Source organism: Macrobrachium nipponense, chromosome 37 (genome assembly GCF_015104395.2).
Source record: "Macrobrachium nipponense isolate FS-2020 chromosome 37, ASM1510439v2, whole genome shotgun sequence".
Taxonomy (NCBI): Eukaryota; Metazoa; Arthropoda; class Malacostraca; order Decapoda; family Palaemonidae; genus Macrobrachium; species Macrobrachium nipponense.
The window spans coordinates 20,197,459-20,217,458 of record NC_061097.1 but is presented as its reverse complement, the minus strand read 5'-3'; the positions used below and the strand labels follow the sequence as shown (position 1 = coordinate 20,217,458).

General features: G+C 36.0%; 1 protein-coding gene across 8 annotated transcripts in view; it reads left to right on the top strand.

Annotated features, from left to right (window-relative positions):
• The window catches only part of LOC135209062 (atrial natriuretic peptide-converting enzyme-like), a 1,031,477-nt gene that overhangs the window by 816,124 nt on the left and 195,353 nt on the right, over positions 1-20,000 (top strand). For 4 of the 8 annotated variants that reach the window (XM_064241632.1, XM_064241635.1, XM_064241633.1 and 1 more), the window contains exon 2: positions 13,658-14,667. The exons of the other annotated variants lie outside the window; for them this stretch is intronic. In XM_064241632.1, the coding sequence (XP_064097702.1) occupies positions 14,080-14,667 (588 nt within the window). In that variant the 5' untranslated portion in view covers positions 13,658-14,079. The remainder of the gene's footprint in view (positions 1-13,657; positions 14,668-20,000) is intronic. 8 annotated transcript variants of the gene reach the window in all.

The following is a 20,000-nucleotide window of genomic DNA, read 5'->3' as shown; positions in this document are numbered from 1 at the left end:
ACTACTTAAAAGATCGTTTCCGCTGGTTGAGGTCTGTGAATAATACGGAGAGTCGCAGAGGCTAATTGCAATCCGTAAATTAGGCAGGGCTACATTTTCAACCGGCATCGCCTTCGCTAATTTAGCCAAAATTAGTTTTTAATGCTCGAAAAATGCTTAGGCGGATTGATAGGTCGGCGGCTTTGGGGAAATTTGTGCCTTTATTTGGGGGTGAATTCTGTTTAGCTCCTTGTATTCCTTGAGTGTTGCTCTCGGAGTTACTACGCCTTGTTTGGATTAGTTTGTTTAGAGGTCTCGTCAAATGCGCCTTTATGTATAGATACATTAAAGGCATAACCTTTCTTTTATTATTATTTATTCATTCATTCATTCATTCATTATTTTTTTGCGGGGGGAGGGTGGGTTGTCTTATCACAGTCATCCTAGTCGACTGGGTGGTTTTATATTGTGGGGTTCCGGGCTGCATCCTCCCTCCTTAGGAGTCCATCACACTTCTGCATGAGTCCTGGAGCTACTTCGGCATCTGATTTTTCCAGGTTCCTTTTCAGGGATCTTGGGGTCGTGCCTTGTGTACTTACCTGTGATTATGGGTACAATTTCAACTGGCATATCCCATATCCTTCTTATTTCTATTTTCAGTCTTGATACTTCTCATCTTTACTCAGTTATTATTATTATTATTATTATTATTATTATTATTATTATTATTATTATTATTATTATTATTATTATTATTATTCAGAAGGTGAAACATATTCATAGGGAACAAACCCACAAGGTCCACTGACTTTGAATCCAAGCTTCCAAAGAATGTGGTGTTCATTAGGAAGAAGTAAGACGAGACAAAGGGAAATACAGAAAGAACGTTTTTATATCTCTAAGGTTTTCAAATAAAAACATAAATAAAAAGATAGAAAGCGAAGAATGTGACTCGCAATGTTCGTCCAGTTTTGCTTCGGAAGTTCTAAATTATCACGAACCAGGTGATCGTCATGATGGTCAACATTTGTTCAGGCGCTTTGCTTTTATAAATTATCGATGAAGACTTTCGTCTCATGCTCGCACTCGCGAGCATGAGACACACACACATGTATATATATATATATATATATATATATATATATATATATATATATATATATATATATATATATATATATATATATATATATATATATGTATATATACATATATATATATATATATATATATATATATATATATGTATATATACACAGACACACACACACACACACATATATATATATATATATATATATATATATATATATATATATATATATATATATATGTGTGTGTGTGTGTGTGTGTGTGTGTGTGTGTGTGTGTGTGTACATACATACATACATACACACAATACCTGTTTATTGTCGTCATTCCTTAAAGCAGAGTTTCTTAACATTTCGATGACTCGAGATCCCCCATGACTTGCCCAATATGGTTCCATACCCCCTTTGCTTAAGTCGGCTCAAGTCCTATTTGTTGACATTATAACTTTAATATACTTATAGTTTAATACACACTTTAGATATGGATAGTTAGGAATAGAACATACAAGGAAATTCAAAAGCATTTATAGTTTTATGTAGTTATTTATTTACAAAATATACCCGTGTATGCATTGACACATTAAAATCAAATATATATAAATATCCATAGCTCAAGTCCCATACACCCAGAATGTGGTTCTCATGCCCCAAACCCCTGGTTTACAGTATATACATATTCAAGTGTAAGAAAGTAAGAAAGCAACAAGGCCGTTGAATTACTAAATTACCTTTTACGGAATAGAACGAACACGTGAAATATCAGTAAGGGAAGACAATTATGAAACAAATCAATATGATATAACAAATGTATTATAGACATGCATAAATGTACATACACACAAAAACTGTAGGAAAATTTTCTGGGTGAATCAAACCAATGATGCATGCCCTCTCATGTAGCATTACAGCCTTACGGTATTTAGAGAGAGAGAGAGAGAGAGAGAGAGAGAGAGAGAGAGAGAGAGAGGTAATTAAATATCATCGCTTCGTTAACCAATTGGATTTGGTGCCGATATTTTTAGATTTCCGTTTCTCGCTGAATTTCTTCGCTACTGCTGCTGGTGGTGTGTGTCAGATGACAATTCTGATTACGAATGAGTTGGTGTTTGTGGCCATTATACCTTTTTCAGCACACTTTGGATTGCATTATGTTAATGGGAATCTATTTTATTCTTGCAACACGCGCGAAATTGTCTTATTTGCGATTATTGTCGTAATATGAAAATTAAATTTATATTCAGAGATTAAGCGCATCAGTGGTGTGGTCGGTATGGTGTTGGCGTGCCACCTCGTTGGACGCGAGTTCGATTCTCGGGCTTTCCATTGAGGTGAGAGAGAGGTGTATTTCTGGTGACAAAAGTTCACTCTCGACGTGGTTCGGAAGTCACGTAAAGCCGTTGGTCCCGTCGCCGAATAACCACTGGTTCCATGCGCAACATAAAAGGACCTTACAAACAATATTCAGAGATTCATAAACAAGTATTAATATTGCTGTATTTCACTTTAATGTACGTATTTCTCCTCCAAAACTATGAAATAAAGCATGTGTAGTGTATACTTACATACATTGTATTATAAATACACATTCATTCGATAGTGTATGTATTTTCCATCTCGAAACACAAACCTGAGGCTGTATTGACATGTGTGTAAAATTCTACGAGCTGCTCTATGAGCAAGTGCCCGTGCTGACATAAGGCCTGCTTAATCTAAACCAACAACAACGTGTAAAATTACACTTGCTCTATAGCCAGGTATATCCGCACTGTCTATAGCAAACGTATATGTTTTTGTGTTTTTAAACTGTATCAGATATGCTGATGCATATAAGATCTCATAGGATATTTATAGTTTATTTGAATTCATAAAAGCTCCATCACAGGAAATTTGTGTATTTGATTCTTATAAATATATATAAACGCTTATGCACACTTCGTGGAATATATGTGTATGTAATTTTTATAAATATATACTCATACGTATAAAAATGTAATGGCCATATACGTAGTCATTTCCTCTACATGGAATAGATGTGAGTATTTTTAGTGAAAATATTCTGTGAAGTCATTCATGCCACATAGAATGTTATTATATGTTGTTGTCAAAGAAATGTGCATTATCTAGAAACATTACATGCACACTTATTCATTCACCCTGCGCTCATTTAAAGGATAGTATTACTTTTTCATAAATATGCACTACCGGAAAAAACGCTCATTCATACTCGTAGAATAAGCCCAAGCATTCATTGTCAAGGGAACTGTCACAAGAGTATCACAACTTGCATATTTCCAAGACGTAATGAGCATGCAAGATTTTTTTGTTCCGTCTTTTGACAGTTACGTCATTTGTCACCGGAAGTCCACGACGTTGTTGTAAATCAGGGCAGTCGCACAGTGTTAACTGCGTCATTTTCGGAGCGTCTTATAGTAAAAAGATAATTTGGTGGCTAAAAAAGATAATTATGCAAGTAGCGTTTGTCGCAAGCAGGTAACATCAGACGATGAGACTTGGCAATATTTGTAACGCTATTGAACGGGTAATAACATTCTTCGGCAAACCGATCAGTTTATGGGCAACGTAATTATGAAGATGACTGTATTTATGATGTTCGGGTAATTTTACGACTATCGGTTATTTACGACAGTTGTTACGGGCAATGTTATTCGATCGGTCACCTCGCGTTACGACAACGGGGTCAGTTTCCGGTTAACGGATTATTATTTGTCGCTTATCTTTTTTATTTTTAGCAAATGGATATGATGCCCTTCAGGGACTGAAAGCAAAGCCTTTCTAACCACTAACTGTTGTCAAGGCTTTTTCTCATCCATGTACGTACATACATACATGCATATGTAGTATATATGTAGTATAATGATATTACGTATATATATATATTATATATATATATATAATATATATATATATATATATATATATATTTAATATATATATATATATATATCTATATATATATTATTTATATATATCTATATATATATCTATATATATAATCTATCTATATCTATATAATATATAATATCTCCGAATAATACTGGAGATATCTATATCCTTATATATTATTATATCTATATTATTATATATGTATATCTATCTAATAATAATATATATCTATGATATATATATATAATATATGTGTGTGTGTATCTAGAGAGAGAGAGAGAGAGAGAGAGAAATCTGGAGCACAGCAATCTAAAGTTCCATTGACCCTTCTGTGATGTAAAATCACGATGACTTGTGCAAGACTTTGTAATCCCCAAGGGCGGCCCTGTAAGGCTCTTGAAGTAACCTCCATTAGATAAAATTTGTAATTAATGAAAATTGCATCGGTTGCAAGACTTTGGAATTTTCTCCCTGTATCTGTTTTTCCTTGATTGCTGCAATCTGCTGCTGCCTTTTCAGAGAAGGGCATACCATAATGTCCACACCCTCTCTTTTTTTCTGTTTTTCTTGGATTGGGTATGGGCATTAGGCTGGTCGTTTCATCTTCCTTTTTTCAAAACATTAGGAGATAGGAAGTTCTTATTATTTTAGCTTGTATAAAATTAGTAGTTAATATTTTATCTTATATAAAATTGTCTCTTAGCTCCTGTATAGCGGATTCGATTATATTTATAAAAAAAATTTTTATTAATATGCCGTATTCATGTACATGTCACTGCACCCTCCAGGGAGACCTATCAGAAACCCGAAGAGTTTGTATTCCAGATATCGCAACGTCGTATCAAAACGGTTCCTATTTTACTTGGATCGGTGAGCGAGTTTCTCTCTCTCCTAGAGGTCATTAGCTTCCTAGACAAAACTAAACGTATAGGATTCTGTTTCGTCCTCTAATGATTTGGTGCTGTGCAGTGCAATCCCTGAGGACTCCCGAGTTCCTAGGGCCTGGCCTTAGGCCTGACCAATGTCAGCTGTTGGACAGATTTCATTCTGGCTGCTCTTAAGGTGCAATAGCCGTTGCTGGCACTAAGTTGCTTAATCTAAGAACAGAAACATGAGTGGGTGGTAATGAGCTATAGTCCCAGAGGAAATATTGGTATGGAATGTTATGTCAGAATCGAATTGTGTGCTTATTCGCTGCAAATGGGTTCCCAGGGATGAAGCGGGATGCTAATTCGTATTAAGTGAAGTGATTCTGATTGTCGTTCAAAATAATTAAACGTGCATGTGAAACAAAGCCTCAAGGCTTTTTGTTTGTAAAGGAAATGTAATAGAATATAAGGGCCATGTGTGAAAAAGAGAAATCCAGGAAAAGAAAGAGGAAAAAGTAGAAAGCACCGAACAGTGTTTTAGAGAAAATGTCGATATTAGAATTACTTGCTGTTGATTCTTTTTTTTTAATCGTCCAGTAGAATTTGAATGGTTTCAGACTTACTAAATCGTAAGAAAATTTAAACCTGTGGAGATTAAATATGTGTGTGTTGTGTGTGTGTGTGAGGGTTTGCATTTGTTGTCATTTTCAAAAAGCTTAGACTAACACATTAATCTAGGACGCTTAATATTTCTCAAAATAAATCCAAGAGTAAACGAGTGCACGCGGTTAAAAAAAAAAAAAAAACCGTAGATATTCTTGGTTTAAAGGGAGGCGAAGAAAAAGAAGAAGAAAAAAAAGAAATCCTTATAAAAAGACGGGCAATAACTCCGCGTCATCTGTTGCGTCACCATCATCATTCACGTGCGGCTATTCTCATTCGTTAACGGGACTTGATTTTATCAAAAAAAGAAACTTCTTTATGACACACATTTTTTGGACGGATTTTAAAACGGCTATTTTATTCTATTTTCCTTTTTAGGGTGGCCTTTTTGGTGGGATTGGTGGGTGGGTTATAGATAGGGCTGTGAGTTAAGGTAATAGGTAGTTCGTGAGTGAGTAACTGCATGGGGGGGGGGGGGGGGGGTGGGGGGGCGGTTGCTTTAGTGGGCGCGTGTTTTAACCTTTTCGTGGAGAATAGGTAAGCTTATTTTCAGGCCACATTTTCAACGACTTTTAGCTTGAAAATAAGTAAGGGCGTACCAGGGAATGGATTATGTGGGCGTGAGGTTTGATTAGGTCATGAGCTGAAGTGACAGTTCATTCTGTCTCTGTTCTGTCTCGCTGCCTGTCTGTCTGTCTGCCTTTTGAGGGTAGAAGAATAAGAGTGCGTTATGATTGCGGAAGGGAAGTAGAAATATTATTTTATGTTGCAGAAGTGAGTGGGGCCGGCGAGCGGTGGGAGGCGATGACGTGAATTAAAACTTCAAAAAAATCTAAAGTGGGTATAAACAAATACCTTATTCGGCATTTTTAGGCGATTTTTTAAAAATCATTTTTGAAATAAAAATGAGTCATTCTAGTTGTCTTGGCACAAGGTTATTTCATGCTTCTTTCATGATAAGGATAACAAAACTCAAAGCAACCAGAGGCCGATGGAACTTGCCAAAAAAAAAAAAAGGAAATAAAAGTCCTAATAAAGTAAAATAACAGCCCGCACTTCACTTTTGTATGATTGCCTATACACCTACCTAATAATTTTCACCGATCTGTACATTCATCTGCTCTATAATTCACTGATTATTCACTTATATAACGTTCGCTTATTTATCCACATCATATTTCATTTTCACAGTTATTCGCTTTCAGTGCTCGTTTTTTCGCTCACTTCCTAAAGTACTCATTATTCATTTTTATGCACTCGTTTATTCATCGTCTGTCAGGAGCGACAACACGACCATCTGTCGGGATGGTTGGAGCCTTAATTACCCGGCGCTGCTAAAGCTGTGAAAATGAGGCGCCCGCGCGGCTGTTACCTTAAAACCTCACGGCGTTCTTCTTCTTCCCTCTCGCTGTGACCGGCTGTGGCGGTGCTGTGTCCAGGTCCTGGATGCGCCCACAGACTCCACACTCCTCTTTCGATGCGACGAGTGACTGACAGGACTGAGAGCCCCGTCTTGTTTTTCTTTCGTTTTTTGTTTCATTCTGTGTTCTTGACTGCTGCTTAAACGCAGTCATAGTTCCTCGATGGACGGCTGGTTTTCGCGCTCGGCTGCCAATTCTGTGGTCCAAAGTTCGAATCCCGGCCCGGCCAACGCGGAATCAGAGGAATTTATTTCTGGTGATAGAAATTCATTTCTCGATACAGTGTGGTTCGGATCTCACAATAAGCTGTAGGTCCTGTTGCTAGGTGACCAATTGGTTCCTGGCCACGTAAAAATATCTAATCCTTCGGGCCAGCCCTAGGAGGGCTGTTAATCAGCTCAGTGGTCTGGTAAAACTATGATATACTTACTTATTAAACGCAGCCATTTCAGCACCCCTCTTGGCGTGCTCTGCAGGCATCACTTGAGCGTCTGTGCAACGTGCCTTAGGCAACCCCTTCCGTTCTTATTTACTGTCCCTCCTTTCATATTCTCTTTCTTCCATCTTACTTTTAACCCTATCCTAGCAATTGATTCATAGTGCAACTGCGAGGGTTTCCTCCTGTTACGCCTTTCAGACCTTTTACTGTCAAATTTCCTTTTCAGCGCTGAAGGACCTCATGGATTGTCCCATTGCTTGTCCCTTGGCCTAAATTCCATATTCAATTAACCTCAATCTTCCGAAAATTAGTTCAGATTGAGAGAAAGTTGAATATACTGTTTATATTTCTGTTACTCCGTTTATAGTTGTTGCTCGAACCATAACAGTAATTGGTGGGTCTAGTTTCGTAGTTTTAGGACGTGATGCTTATCACAAATAAGAATTTTTTTCCATCTCTGTAAGTGAACGTTTATACTTGCAACGTTTTAATGTGATATTTTAGCATAGAGATGTATTTATTCTGATTTTTTTTCTATGAATATAAAAGATTTGTCTCAGCTTCTATGAATGCCAAATGGGAGGAAGAGATATGAGAGATTTTCAGTTACTTTCGTGGCTAAAGATTGAGGAGAGAGAGAGAGAGAGAGAGAGAGAGAGAGACGGAGGGGGGGGCAGACGATGGGGAAGGAAGATAGAGAGAGAGAGGGGAGGGGGGGAAGAGGAAAAGGGAGGCGGAGAGAGAGGAAGAGGATAGAGGAATCTTCACACGTTGCTTTCTTGTTCTACAGAAGTCCTCCTACACCTTTCTCTCACCATGTGTCGTCAGTAATGAAGTGCTTGCAGTTACTTGGAATTATGCATGACTATTTTCCAGTTCCTGTATATTAACGTAAAGGAATAGTGGTTCTTTCCAGTTGTTTGAGAAACTGTGTCAAAGAAGACATGAGCTATTTTTACTCGCCATGAATATTACGGGTTCATCTGCCAATATTTCTCAGTCTGGTAGGAATCTTTCCGGACAGATAAGACAAGAAAGTGAATGAAAATTAAAACTGTTCAGCCTCATGGAATCTCAAAATCTTTACGTAATTTTTTAAATGAAATTTTGATGCTGTGATTATTGTTATGCTGTTTCTCGCTGCTAGGTTACCTTCAGTAGTTCATGTTATTTTAGCTGCGAGGTTACTAGTTGTTATTGTAGCAATTGGCCGATCAATTCACAGAGGAAATATTTACCATGCGAAACAATGCTTCATAAAGTTATTATTATTATTTATTTATATATATTTCTGCCCGATCTTGTTTCCCTGCTTTGCAAGTAATTCTCGTATACAAAAGTATTTTAGTGAAGACAGTAACATACTCGATGTAGATACAGAATCTATAGTCATTACAATGAAGTGTCGAGTATTGTATCATTCAAACATGATTTTTTTCCAAATATTAAGAAACAAATATCCCCAGATATCGAATTCACTCTACCTTGGAATATTATATATATATATATATATCATATATAGTATATATATATATTATATATAATATATATATATATTAATATATATATATAAATTATACAGTGTTTTTATTGCATGTATATATATCTCTATATATAATATTCTATATATATATATATATATATATACCGGTATATTGCATATATATATTTAAATAATATCTATATATATATTATATTAATATATATATTAACTATAAATCCACAGAGTCACTCTTGCAGAAAGTGCGACATCACTGGTTCGGGGATTTAACATAGATTATACGTAAAATTCTCGACAATATGCATGCTGCTCTGTCAAAGCCACGGTCAAATAAAAATAAAAAAATAAAAAACCTGCTCATACTCTTATTCATTTGTTTTTAGGTTCTCGTAATAATCCAATACCGTTCGTAACGGACTACTAGCTTTTATTTTTTTTTCAAGTTTACATTCACGCTTGGTTAATCCTATGGTCAGACGTAGTCTTGCTTTCACGCTTGGAACCAAACGCGTAAACCATCTCCTGGTAATTTTATAGTGGATTGTGCGAAATCACTGAATTTCTTTCAATATTTCCACTGTTAGGAAAACCCGGTAAAACAAAAATAAAATTAAAAAATTCCTTCTGAGCCGAGCACAATAGTCAATCTGCTCTTTCTGTGGCCGAAGGCAGATGAGATTACCTGCCATAATTACCTGGCGTGATTATTTCTATAATTTCAAGCCGCGGAAGACTTTTTTTTTTTTCTCTTTCTTTTCTTTCATTTCTTCGTGAAGTCCGTGAAAAGAAGGTCTCTCTCTCTCTCTCTCTCTCTCTCTCTCTCTCTCTCTCTCTCTCTCTCTGGCCGATGGTTGGGAGTCGGGACTTGGGACCAGATGGTTTAGCAGACGCCACTGCTGTGGGTTGGTTCGTCTCTCCGGGGAAAGCTGTAAAAACGTATTATGACTTGATTTGTTGTTGATATTGTTGTTGCTGTTGTTGTTGAGGAATGATGAACTTATTGATTATCAGTTATATTAGTAACATGATCTTACATCTATTTAGTATTATTCCCAACATCAGCATATTATTATTATTATTATTATTATTATTATTATTATTATTATTATTATTATTATTATTATTATTATTATTATTATTATTATTATTATTATTATTATTATTATTATTATTATTATTATTATTATTATTATTTTGTCTTTGACAGTCCTCCAATTCGACTGGGTGGTATTTATAGTGTGGGGTTCCGGGTTGCATCCTGCATCCTTAGGAGTCCATCACTTTTCTTACTATGTGCGACCGTTTCTAGGAATCACACCCCACTCCTTCTGCATGAGTCCTGGAGCTACTTTAGCCTCTAGTTTTTCCAGATTCCTTTTCAGGGATCTTGGGATCTTGCCTAGTGTTCCTATGATTGTGGGTACAATTTCCACTGGCACATCCCATATCCCATAAGAAGGATATGGGATTATTATTATTATTATTATTATTATTATTATTATTATTATTATTATTATTATTATTCACTGAAATTCCATACAAGATTCTTCCACAGAATCATGAGCTGAAAGTAGTCCTTTAAAATAACTGGATTATTTCTAGTTTGTCTTGGAAAACGACATTCCATGTTTTTCCATGGTACCAGAAAAGTTTTTTTTTTTAGGATTTAATTCACAGAAACTAATGAAGTATGCATGACTGGTGGTATCGTAAAGCCCGCCAGACCACCTCTTCCTAATTTTTCCGGAAGAACTTAGTAATACACTTAGGGTTACAAGCTCCCTGACTTTATTTCTCTCTACTGCCACGCTTCGGAATTCACTTTTTGCTTCCCCTTTTCCCTGAATTCTAGGGATTATTAATTCCAAGTGACCTTGGCTATGTAAGGCCGTTTTATGTTCCTTGTGCTATCGACCCCTGCGTTAAAAAAATTGCGTCAGGTAATGGGTACGTCACTTGTTTTGATTAAGCTGGCGTTATGCCAGCACGGGCTCTTGCTCATAGAGCAGCCCGTAAGGTATGTCACTCATGCCCCAAACCACTGGTTTTTTAATGTGGAACGCTCTAAATTTCTTTTTCCTAAATATTCCACAAGTAATTTTAATGACTGGGTAACAATTACCTTTCTAATCCAACACTTTGGCTACATTTGGACAGCTATGCACGTCTGTCTCCAAAAATCCCCTAAGATTGTAAACTTTCCTCTTTCCTGTGTCTAAATTTATTTAACTATAATGGAAGGCCATTATCGCAATCCTCGGTGGGGGGGCAGGGTTAGCGACGTCAGTGCACTTCATGCGGTGCACTGTAGGCATTACCTAAGGTTCTTAGCAGCGTGCATTCGGCCCCTAGCTGCAAACCTTCTCATTTATTTTATTGTGCCTCCTTTCATATTCTCTTTCTTCCATCTTACTCTCCACCGTCTCCTAACAATAATTGATGCATAATGCAACTGCGGCGTTTTCACCCTGTTACACCTTTCAAACCTTTTCCTGTCAATTTCCGTTTCACCGCTGAATGACCTCGTTGGTGCCGGTGTTTTGCCTTGAGAATAAATTCTATATTCAGTTTAATTCAGTTCACAATCTCAATCCTTCTGTAACGTAGCTTGACTTAGGGGTAACTGTGCTTCCTGGGGTCTCGTCACTCTGGTAAAAAAAAAAATCGAAATAATAAAGAAAATTTTTGTTGATTTTATAACAGCTTGAAAATGGCATTGCTCCGGAGTTATTTATGGCTCGTAATTCATTCTTTTTGTTTGTTTTATTGGTCTGCGAAATAACATTCATCAATAAATCAATGATACAATAAAAGTGGCTATTGTTAATTTGACATAACTTTAGATTCCGAACATTCCTGTTATCATATTTATTTATTCTTTATTTATATTATCCATGTACTAACACAAATCCAAATAAAGACTTCTTTTCATTGGGTCTTACCGTATAGCTATATATCTCTTTTGCTACCACTGCTGAAGATAATATTCAGTGATAATGGTGATATTTAATCAAATACTGTAGAAGCACGGCGGGCCTTTTTTGTAAATATTTTACTCTGTTATAAATAACAAATGATTTTCCTTCTCATGTACTTCATTTGATAGGCTTCCTCGTAATTACCGAAATGCGCCGCAGCTCGAGAATAAAGACGCATCCATGACTTCGTTATGGACACTGTTAATTAGTATGGAAAATATTATGTAAGTCAATAATAGTAATAATAGTAATAATAATAACGATAATTATTATTATTATTATTATTATTATTATTATTATTATTATTATTATTATTATTATTATTATTATTAAACTTGCCTTATGTTATCACCATATAAGCATTAAATTGCTTTGGCGAATTTTCAGCTAATTTTATGAATTTGTATCAAATAATGACAAATATACTATACTATACTATACTATACTATACTATTATTATTATTTACTGCCTGTCAAACAAGAGGCATTTTGGAAAACATGCGAAAGTGTTTGTTATTGTAATTGCAAATGTAAATATGCATCTATACATAAAGCTGGGTATCCTTTAACCATAAGAGAAACTGCGATAGAAACGTTCTGCTGGCGACAAATGAAAAATCTTATAGTATTGTATTTACCTAGAGGAGCAACACGCCCCTTCGCCAAAATGTTGGCAGCTGCCTGTCTGATTGTCAGTCTTTCAAACGGCGGAAGGCAGCGAAGATGAAGACAGCTTATTGTGTGACAATCCGATATCCCCTGGTGGCACTCCTCTGGCACGGTGCCACTCGACACCTTGTCAAACGGCTAATGACTGGTCGAGGAATGGCACCGGTCGGTTTCTGAATGGGAATATTATTGATGGGTCTTCGGCGGCTTTGGTTTTGGGAAAGAGAGTGATTGAGGGTGGACCGAATGAGGGTTGATAGGAAGAAGGGCCGTCGGGAATAAACACGGATGGGTGGATGGGTTGAATGGATGGATGGTTGGATGGCAGAGGGAACCGCTCCTCTAATGGGAAGTTTTTCCAAGGAGTTCCAAGGGTGATATAGATGAGAGCAGAGATAACGAAGGCTTAAAATGCCTATGAAAGATAAGATCAAGTACTGTACATTAAAATGCCCAAGGCATAAAACGTTTATAATGAAAGATAGAAGTGAAGTGAATTAAGTTGAAAAATTAATGACTTTGGAAACCGAAAATAAGTAGTGAGAAGACATTTAAGAAAAAAAAACATTTTGAAAAATATGAAGTCGAAAGGGTTTGGCATATTCCAGTATGAAACATTAAGACAAGCATAATTTAGAAGGATCAAGGGAAAAGTAAACAGAGGGTAAATATAATGCTAAATATTAAGGGTTTAGTAAAGACCGGAAAGAAAACTGAAAAGATATAAGACTGTGGAATAAGAGGAATAAAAAAAAGTATTGTGAGACCAGCAAATATTTAAATAAAAGAGGCTTCATCCGTCATGTGGTCTGAACTCGCATCCAAGACGCTATGAGTTACCACCACACATATTACTGACCACATCACGGCGGAAAAGTTTTTTTTTTTTTTTTTCCCTCGGAACTCGGTGTTATGATGTGCCTACCCATTGTCGGCTTCATGCTCCAATTATATAGAGACCTCTGTCGCACCAATGTAAATGACACACGAAACCATCTTTTCACGTTATGAATATGAATACTTATGTAACGCAATTGAATGAGAACATCATTTTCAAGGGTGTGAAATTGATCAGTTCCGAGATGCCGTTTTTTTTTTCTTTTTTTATTTGTATTAACGTTACCTTGTCAATCTTCTTTCCAGTTATACTTTCATTTTGCACGTGTAGGCAGCTTGTTACGAAGAAAGTGTTAGTAATCTTCATCGTGCTTGGTCATAGCGACGTGGAATGTGTTACGAAAGAAAAGACAATTCATAAATGGTTGTTTTTTTTCTGTAAAAAAAAAACAAAGTAATTTATGTTCTTGAATGAATTGTTACTTTTGAGAATAAGTTACTGATTTTGTGTCTGGCAATTCAATTGTTAAGACAATAACCAATGTCATGTGACGAACTGTTGGCGAAAATTTGCCTATTAGTGACTCAAAAATTGGCGTCGTTTTTGTGTCCAGGAAACAGTTATTTCTGTGAAAAGAGGTTGTTCTTGACTCGCTGTTGCAGTGCAACGACGCACCCGGCGTTTCATCACCGTAATTGAATCCCTGACCTGATAGCTTGTAGTAGTGATGCCAGCGTCAACTGCCGGAGAGGAATCCTCGAGTGCCAAACCCCAGTTCGAGAGATTCTCAACAGCCTCCAACTACGGCAGTCGACACAAACTCGACCGCCCTCCCCAGTACGACAAGATCCACTACGACCAGATGAGCCAGTGCAGCAATTCGCGAAGCGACAAAAAGCAGTTGGTGAGCGAAACAGTCGACAAAATATACGACCGAGCCCAGTTCGAGGTGGACAACTTCGGCGACGAGAAGACCGCCGCCTCGGAAGATAAATTCCCGACGGAGAAGAAGTTCCCGAACGACAGGTTCTCCATGTCGTCCTCCAGCCGCTACGACAAGATCCCTCGGGGATCGCTCAGCAAGACGATCTCGGACACGGCCTCCTTCAGAGACTATGCCAAGGACAAGTACGAGAGGCTGGAGAAAGGGCGTCAGTCCTCCCGAAGGGGCGCTGGAAACAGCGGTCGAGTGTCGAGGTCGAGCTCCATGAGAGACGGAAGGCTCTCGAGCACCGGTTACCCTTTTCCCGTGGATGTCTGTCGGTGTTCTGCCATGGGCGGCCGACCTCACTTGCACAGAAGTATCGAAGAAAAGGTAAGGAACATCTGCTAGGAAACTTATGATATATAATGTATGTATGTATGTATAACTGAATCAAATGCATAAATAAAGGTATAAGTCACGAAGGAAAGATAAACAACGGAGTAGCTACAAGATCTTTCGACTCGACGTCCTTTACTTAGCAGACTGACAGACATACATGAGAAAGATCTTGCAGATCTCCGTTGTTTATCTTTCCTTCGTGGCTTATATCTTTATTATATATATAATATTCTATTAATATAATATATATATTATATATATAATATATCTTTATATATATATATATATATATATAATTTATATATATATATATATATATATATATATGTATATATTATATATATATATATAATATATATATATATTTAATATATATATATATATATATATATATATATATATATTATATTATAATATATTAATAATATAATATATTATATATATTATATATATACTAAGCAATCATGCATCCAGTTGTGAACATTATTATCAACGACCATGATGTGCAAAGCTTTATATGTTAAGCTGTCAACATGTTTTTGGTGACGTTTTTGAGTCGCTAGTTATTTCGAATGATGACTAACATAGCCTGTACTTTATTCTTAGGCAATTTCTTTGTCGTCTTGTACTTGTAAATCTGAGTAACAGAACAGAAAATGTAAAACATTATATCGTAAAGAAAATTATGTGCAGGAATTTCCCCCACTAAGAAAATACAAGAGGCTACTAAAACAATTAAATCTATTTCGTCTTGATTGTACGTATCTGATTCAGATACTCGCTAAACGTGAAATATTCTCTCTCTCTCTCTCTCTCTCTCTCTCTCTCTCTCTCTCTCTCTCTCTCTCTCTCTCGATGAATTTATAGAAACGTGGGAAAGCGACATAAAGCTGTGGCAATAAAAATGCTATGAATTAATGGATGTTATAAATATCAAATAACTAGTTTTGGTATGGGGTTGGTCTCTGACCCCTTGCACTTAAATGGATTTCGGTGAAGAGATAATGTCCAATTAACTGCTGTAGCTGTGAAGTATGATTGAGAGAGAGAGAGTCCGCGTCTCTCTCTCTCTCTCTCTCTCTCTCTCTCTCTCTCTCTCTCTCTCTCTCATGTGTGTTTACATGAAAAAACGAACCTGTGCAGCGCGTATTAATGTATTAATTATATTTTTCTGTGGTTGTTAAGTTTATTACTGTTATCATTAGAAAACTGAATTTATTATTGTTATCACTTTTTAAAATTTGGTTTATTGTTATCATTTTTTTATTTGATTTATTGTTATCATTAAAAAGATTTGGTCTATTATTGTTATCATAGAAAATTTGGTCTATTGTTTGTTGTCATTAAAACAATTTGACCTATTTTTATCATTAAAAAAATTTGGTTAGTTGTTTTTTTTTTTCTTTTTTTTTATTTGATTTTTTCTGTGGCTGTTGCTGCTTTCGCTATTGTAGCTTATTATTATTATTATTATTATTATTATTATTATTATTATTATTATTATTATTATTATTATTATTAGACTGTTGCTGCTTGCGGCATTGTAGTAACATTTTAGTCATAGCAGGGCTCAACCAAAAGAACTGAAAGCCTGAAAGTCTTAAGACTTTCAGGGCGATTTTAGACGGTAAAATATGCAAATTGAAGATAGTGATACAGATTTTAAGAATGGGGAAAAGAAGTGTGTAGCACTGAAGATAGTAATGATGGATTTAGAAAGGTGTGACACTGGGAATAAGCGTGATTTTGTTTTTATTTTTTTTTATAAAGAATTGACATATAATTTTCTTCAAGCACCAGAGAACTAATATTTGAAGAGTTCCTACTGGCTTATGAGGTATACATAATTATGCATTTTTGCTTCTCATATTCAAGTGATTTATCTCTCTCTCTCTCTCTCTCTCTCTCTCTCTCTCTCTCTCTCTCTCTCTCTCTCTGTTGGAAAGAGAGGGAGAGAGGGGGTTACAGTTACAAGTAGTTACAAGGATTAGAATGTCTCAAAGACTTACTTATTAGTCCATCCGAGAAGACATCATGTGGTCACATATCTCTAGAGCAGGTTTTACTATTCATACACAGTATCCTAATGATTTTGTCTAACTTTCTTTTAAACTCTTCCACGCTGTTGCTGTTTACAACTTCTGGTGGCAGTTTATTCCATATGTCACATATCTTGTATCTCTTCAGTTCTAGTTTCCATCCATTATTTCTTTCAGTATTTTGAATGTCTCTGTTAGCAGTCCTCGCAGTCGCCGTGTTTCTTAGCCATACAAGTTCAGGCTCTCTAGTCGTTTTTGGTAACCCATTTACCTGATGGATGGAATTAACTTTGTGGCTCTTGCTTGTACCCCTTCTAATCTATTTATGTCCTTTCTTAGTGTTGATGACATAAACTGTACTACATATTGAAGATTGGGTCTAACTATTGATGTTATACAGCTTCATCACCATTTCTTTGTTTCTGTATTTGAACTGCCACTTTATGTATCCCACTAATTTCTGTGCCTTCTTTTTAGCTTTTATGCAATGTTTTCTTGATTTTAAGTCCTTGGTAATAATGAATCCAAGGTCCTCTTTTTGTTCGACACTATGTCATTCCCAAGCAGAATGTAGTTGGCATGAGGAATGTTTGTTCTTATTTGAAACATTTTACACTTATCCAAATTTAAAGGCATTTGCCATCATTTTTATCACTCCTATTTTCCTTAGATCACTTCTTAAACTTTCCAATGGTTTGCTGTATTTACACCTAGTTTGGTGTCATCTGCAAATTTGGCTATCCTGCTGGTTAAGCCTGCATCAATATCATTGATATGAATAAAAAACAAGAGCGGGCCAAGGACACAGCCCTGAGGAACCCCGTTTGTCACATCTGTCCATTTTAATTCTTCACCGTTTATTACGAATGTTTTGGAAATCTAAATAGAGTATATCTATTGCTCTGCTACTGTCGTAAATACCAGAGAGAGAGGAGAGAGAGAGAGAGAGAGAGAGAGAGAGAAACGGAGAGAGAGAGGAGAGAGACGGGAGAGAGAGAGAGAGAGAGAGAGGAGAGAGAGAGAGAGGATAAATATTCAAGTTCTTACATAGAGTCGAGTGCCATCTGTGTAAAACTAGTAATTAGTCACAAACAGATCTGTGGTCATACGACCTACTCTACCTCTACTGCTATGCAGTTGAGTCACCCATAGCAGTTAGTATTAGCCGAAGTGCATAGTCTGTTATTTAACTCCTTTAAATCTTATATCTTAGTGTTTACTAGTGTGTGGTATTGTCCTATTTAAAAGCATGGACTGATCAACTGCTATTTTTCACGCATACTATTCAGGTGCGGTACTTTTCCACCAGGGAAAATGAATGATTACGTCTCGTCGTTCATAACAGTAAGGAAAAACGGATTTTTACATAATGTTTCCAACATATTGCAACGCAACTTTAATATAGAACAGCCAATTAAATAATGACCCAGTGTGGTTTCATACTGATTTATGTCTTTGGATTGAACCTGCATTTTATGTTACAGATTTACGGTGACTTACTGAGGAGCGTATATATATATATATATATATATATATATATATATATATAATATATTATATATATATATATATATGTGTGTGTGTGTGTGTGTGTGTGTGTGGTGTGTGTGTGTGTGTGTGGAGAGAGAGAGAGAGACATTTTATTAGTGAGGTACGCCAAAAAAACAAAAAGTTCCTCTATTAATCTCCACATCCAAACCATTGTTCAGCAACCATTACTTACCCAACATTCGCACACACTCACCAGAAAATATTTGTTCTTATCTTGTATTTTCTCTCGCATCAATTGTTATATCTTTGCATGACTTGTTTAATTTCGAAACTATTCATTTCTAAAAAAATAATAAATTTCATTTGCATTGACTTCTTTGTTTTGATTTGCTTTTGCATTTATGAAATAATTCAGAAGTTAAATTTTTGTTATTAAGGGGTTGGGCAGTGGTTACTCTTGACACTTCTTTTTTTAGAGAGAATTATTGAATTGTTTTGGTATTATGCTTGAATTCTTTGTTGATGCTTCGGTTATAGTGTTGTTGTTGGTTCTCAGCAATGACAGTATACCTACTCTTGAGAAATAAACTCTGTGATCGTTCCCACGCTTTTAGAAACTTTCCCGGAAACCGAAGTCATTCCAGAAAATATCGAGAAGTAGCAATGGTGTCACAGTTCGTGCACGCAAGAGAAGATACCAATAGTACGTAGTAGTTCTACGCAAATAAACATCGCGTCAACTTCAGCGATGTTAGAAACACTTTATTAATATCTCTGTGTAATGTTTTATATTGTCTGTATATATATATATATATATATATATATATATTATATATATATATATATATATATATATATATATATATATATATATATATATATATATATATATATATATATATATATAGTTATGTGTGTGTGTTAGCGCGTGTGTGTATGTGTTCGTGTGATTTGTTGAAAAAAATTGTCAACAATTAATTTGCTTAGCATCTGAATAAAACATTCTTAGTAAAGCGTTCACACGAAAAGTGAAGTATATCTTAGTTTTACCAGACCACTGAGCTGACTAACAGCTCTCCTAAGGCTGGCCCGAAGGATTAGATATTTTTACGTAGCTAGGAACCAATTGGTCACCTAGCAACGGGACCTACAGCAATTGTGGGATCCAAACCACATTATATCGAGAAATGAATTTCTATCACCAGAATAAATTCCTCTGGTTCCACGTTGGCCGAGCCGAGAATCGAACTTCGGACCACCGGATTGGTAGCCGAGCGCGAAATCCACTCGTCCAACGAGAAACTGTTCACACGAAAGACATTTATAATGTATTTCCTAGGTGTTTTCATAAGTTATATTAATAGGAATATTACTGAAATATTCAGTTCTTGACTTTTGTCATTTTTGGTAGCAATCTTTTCTCTACTGTTGCTCTTTTTTTACTGATGATCAAATTTTTCTGAAATTATTTTGACCTGTAGATTGGAGGGTTTTTCGGCAAAGATCTTTCAGATGATTAAGTTTCACAAAACCTTTTGGGGCTAATGTTTACAACGTAAATGATCACGCAAGTGACTTATTTGTCTATGGACTTATTTATCTGTATCATGAATGAAAAATCAGGCATTACCTCGACTCCGAAATTTAATGTTTCCCAATTTCTCCAACACATATCAACCTTAGGATTCTTATTTCCCAAACCAGCGTATGAAAGGAATCCATTTGTTGGAAACTGCCCTCTCTGTGCGTTACGCCCAACCACAAGGACCGAATACTGATGGCTGCTGGCTTTTC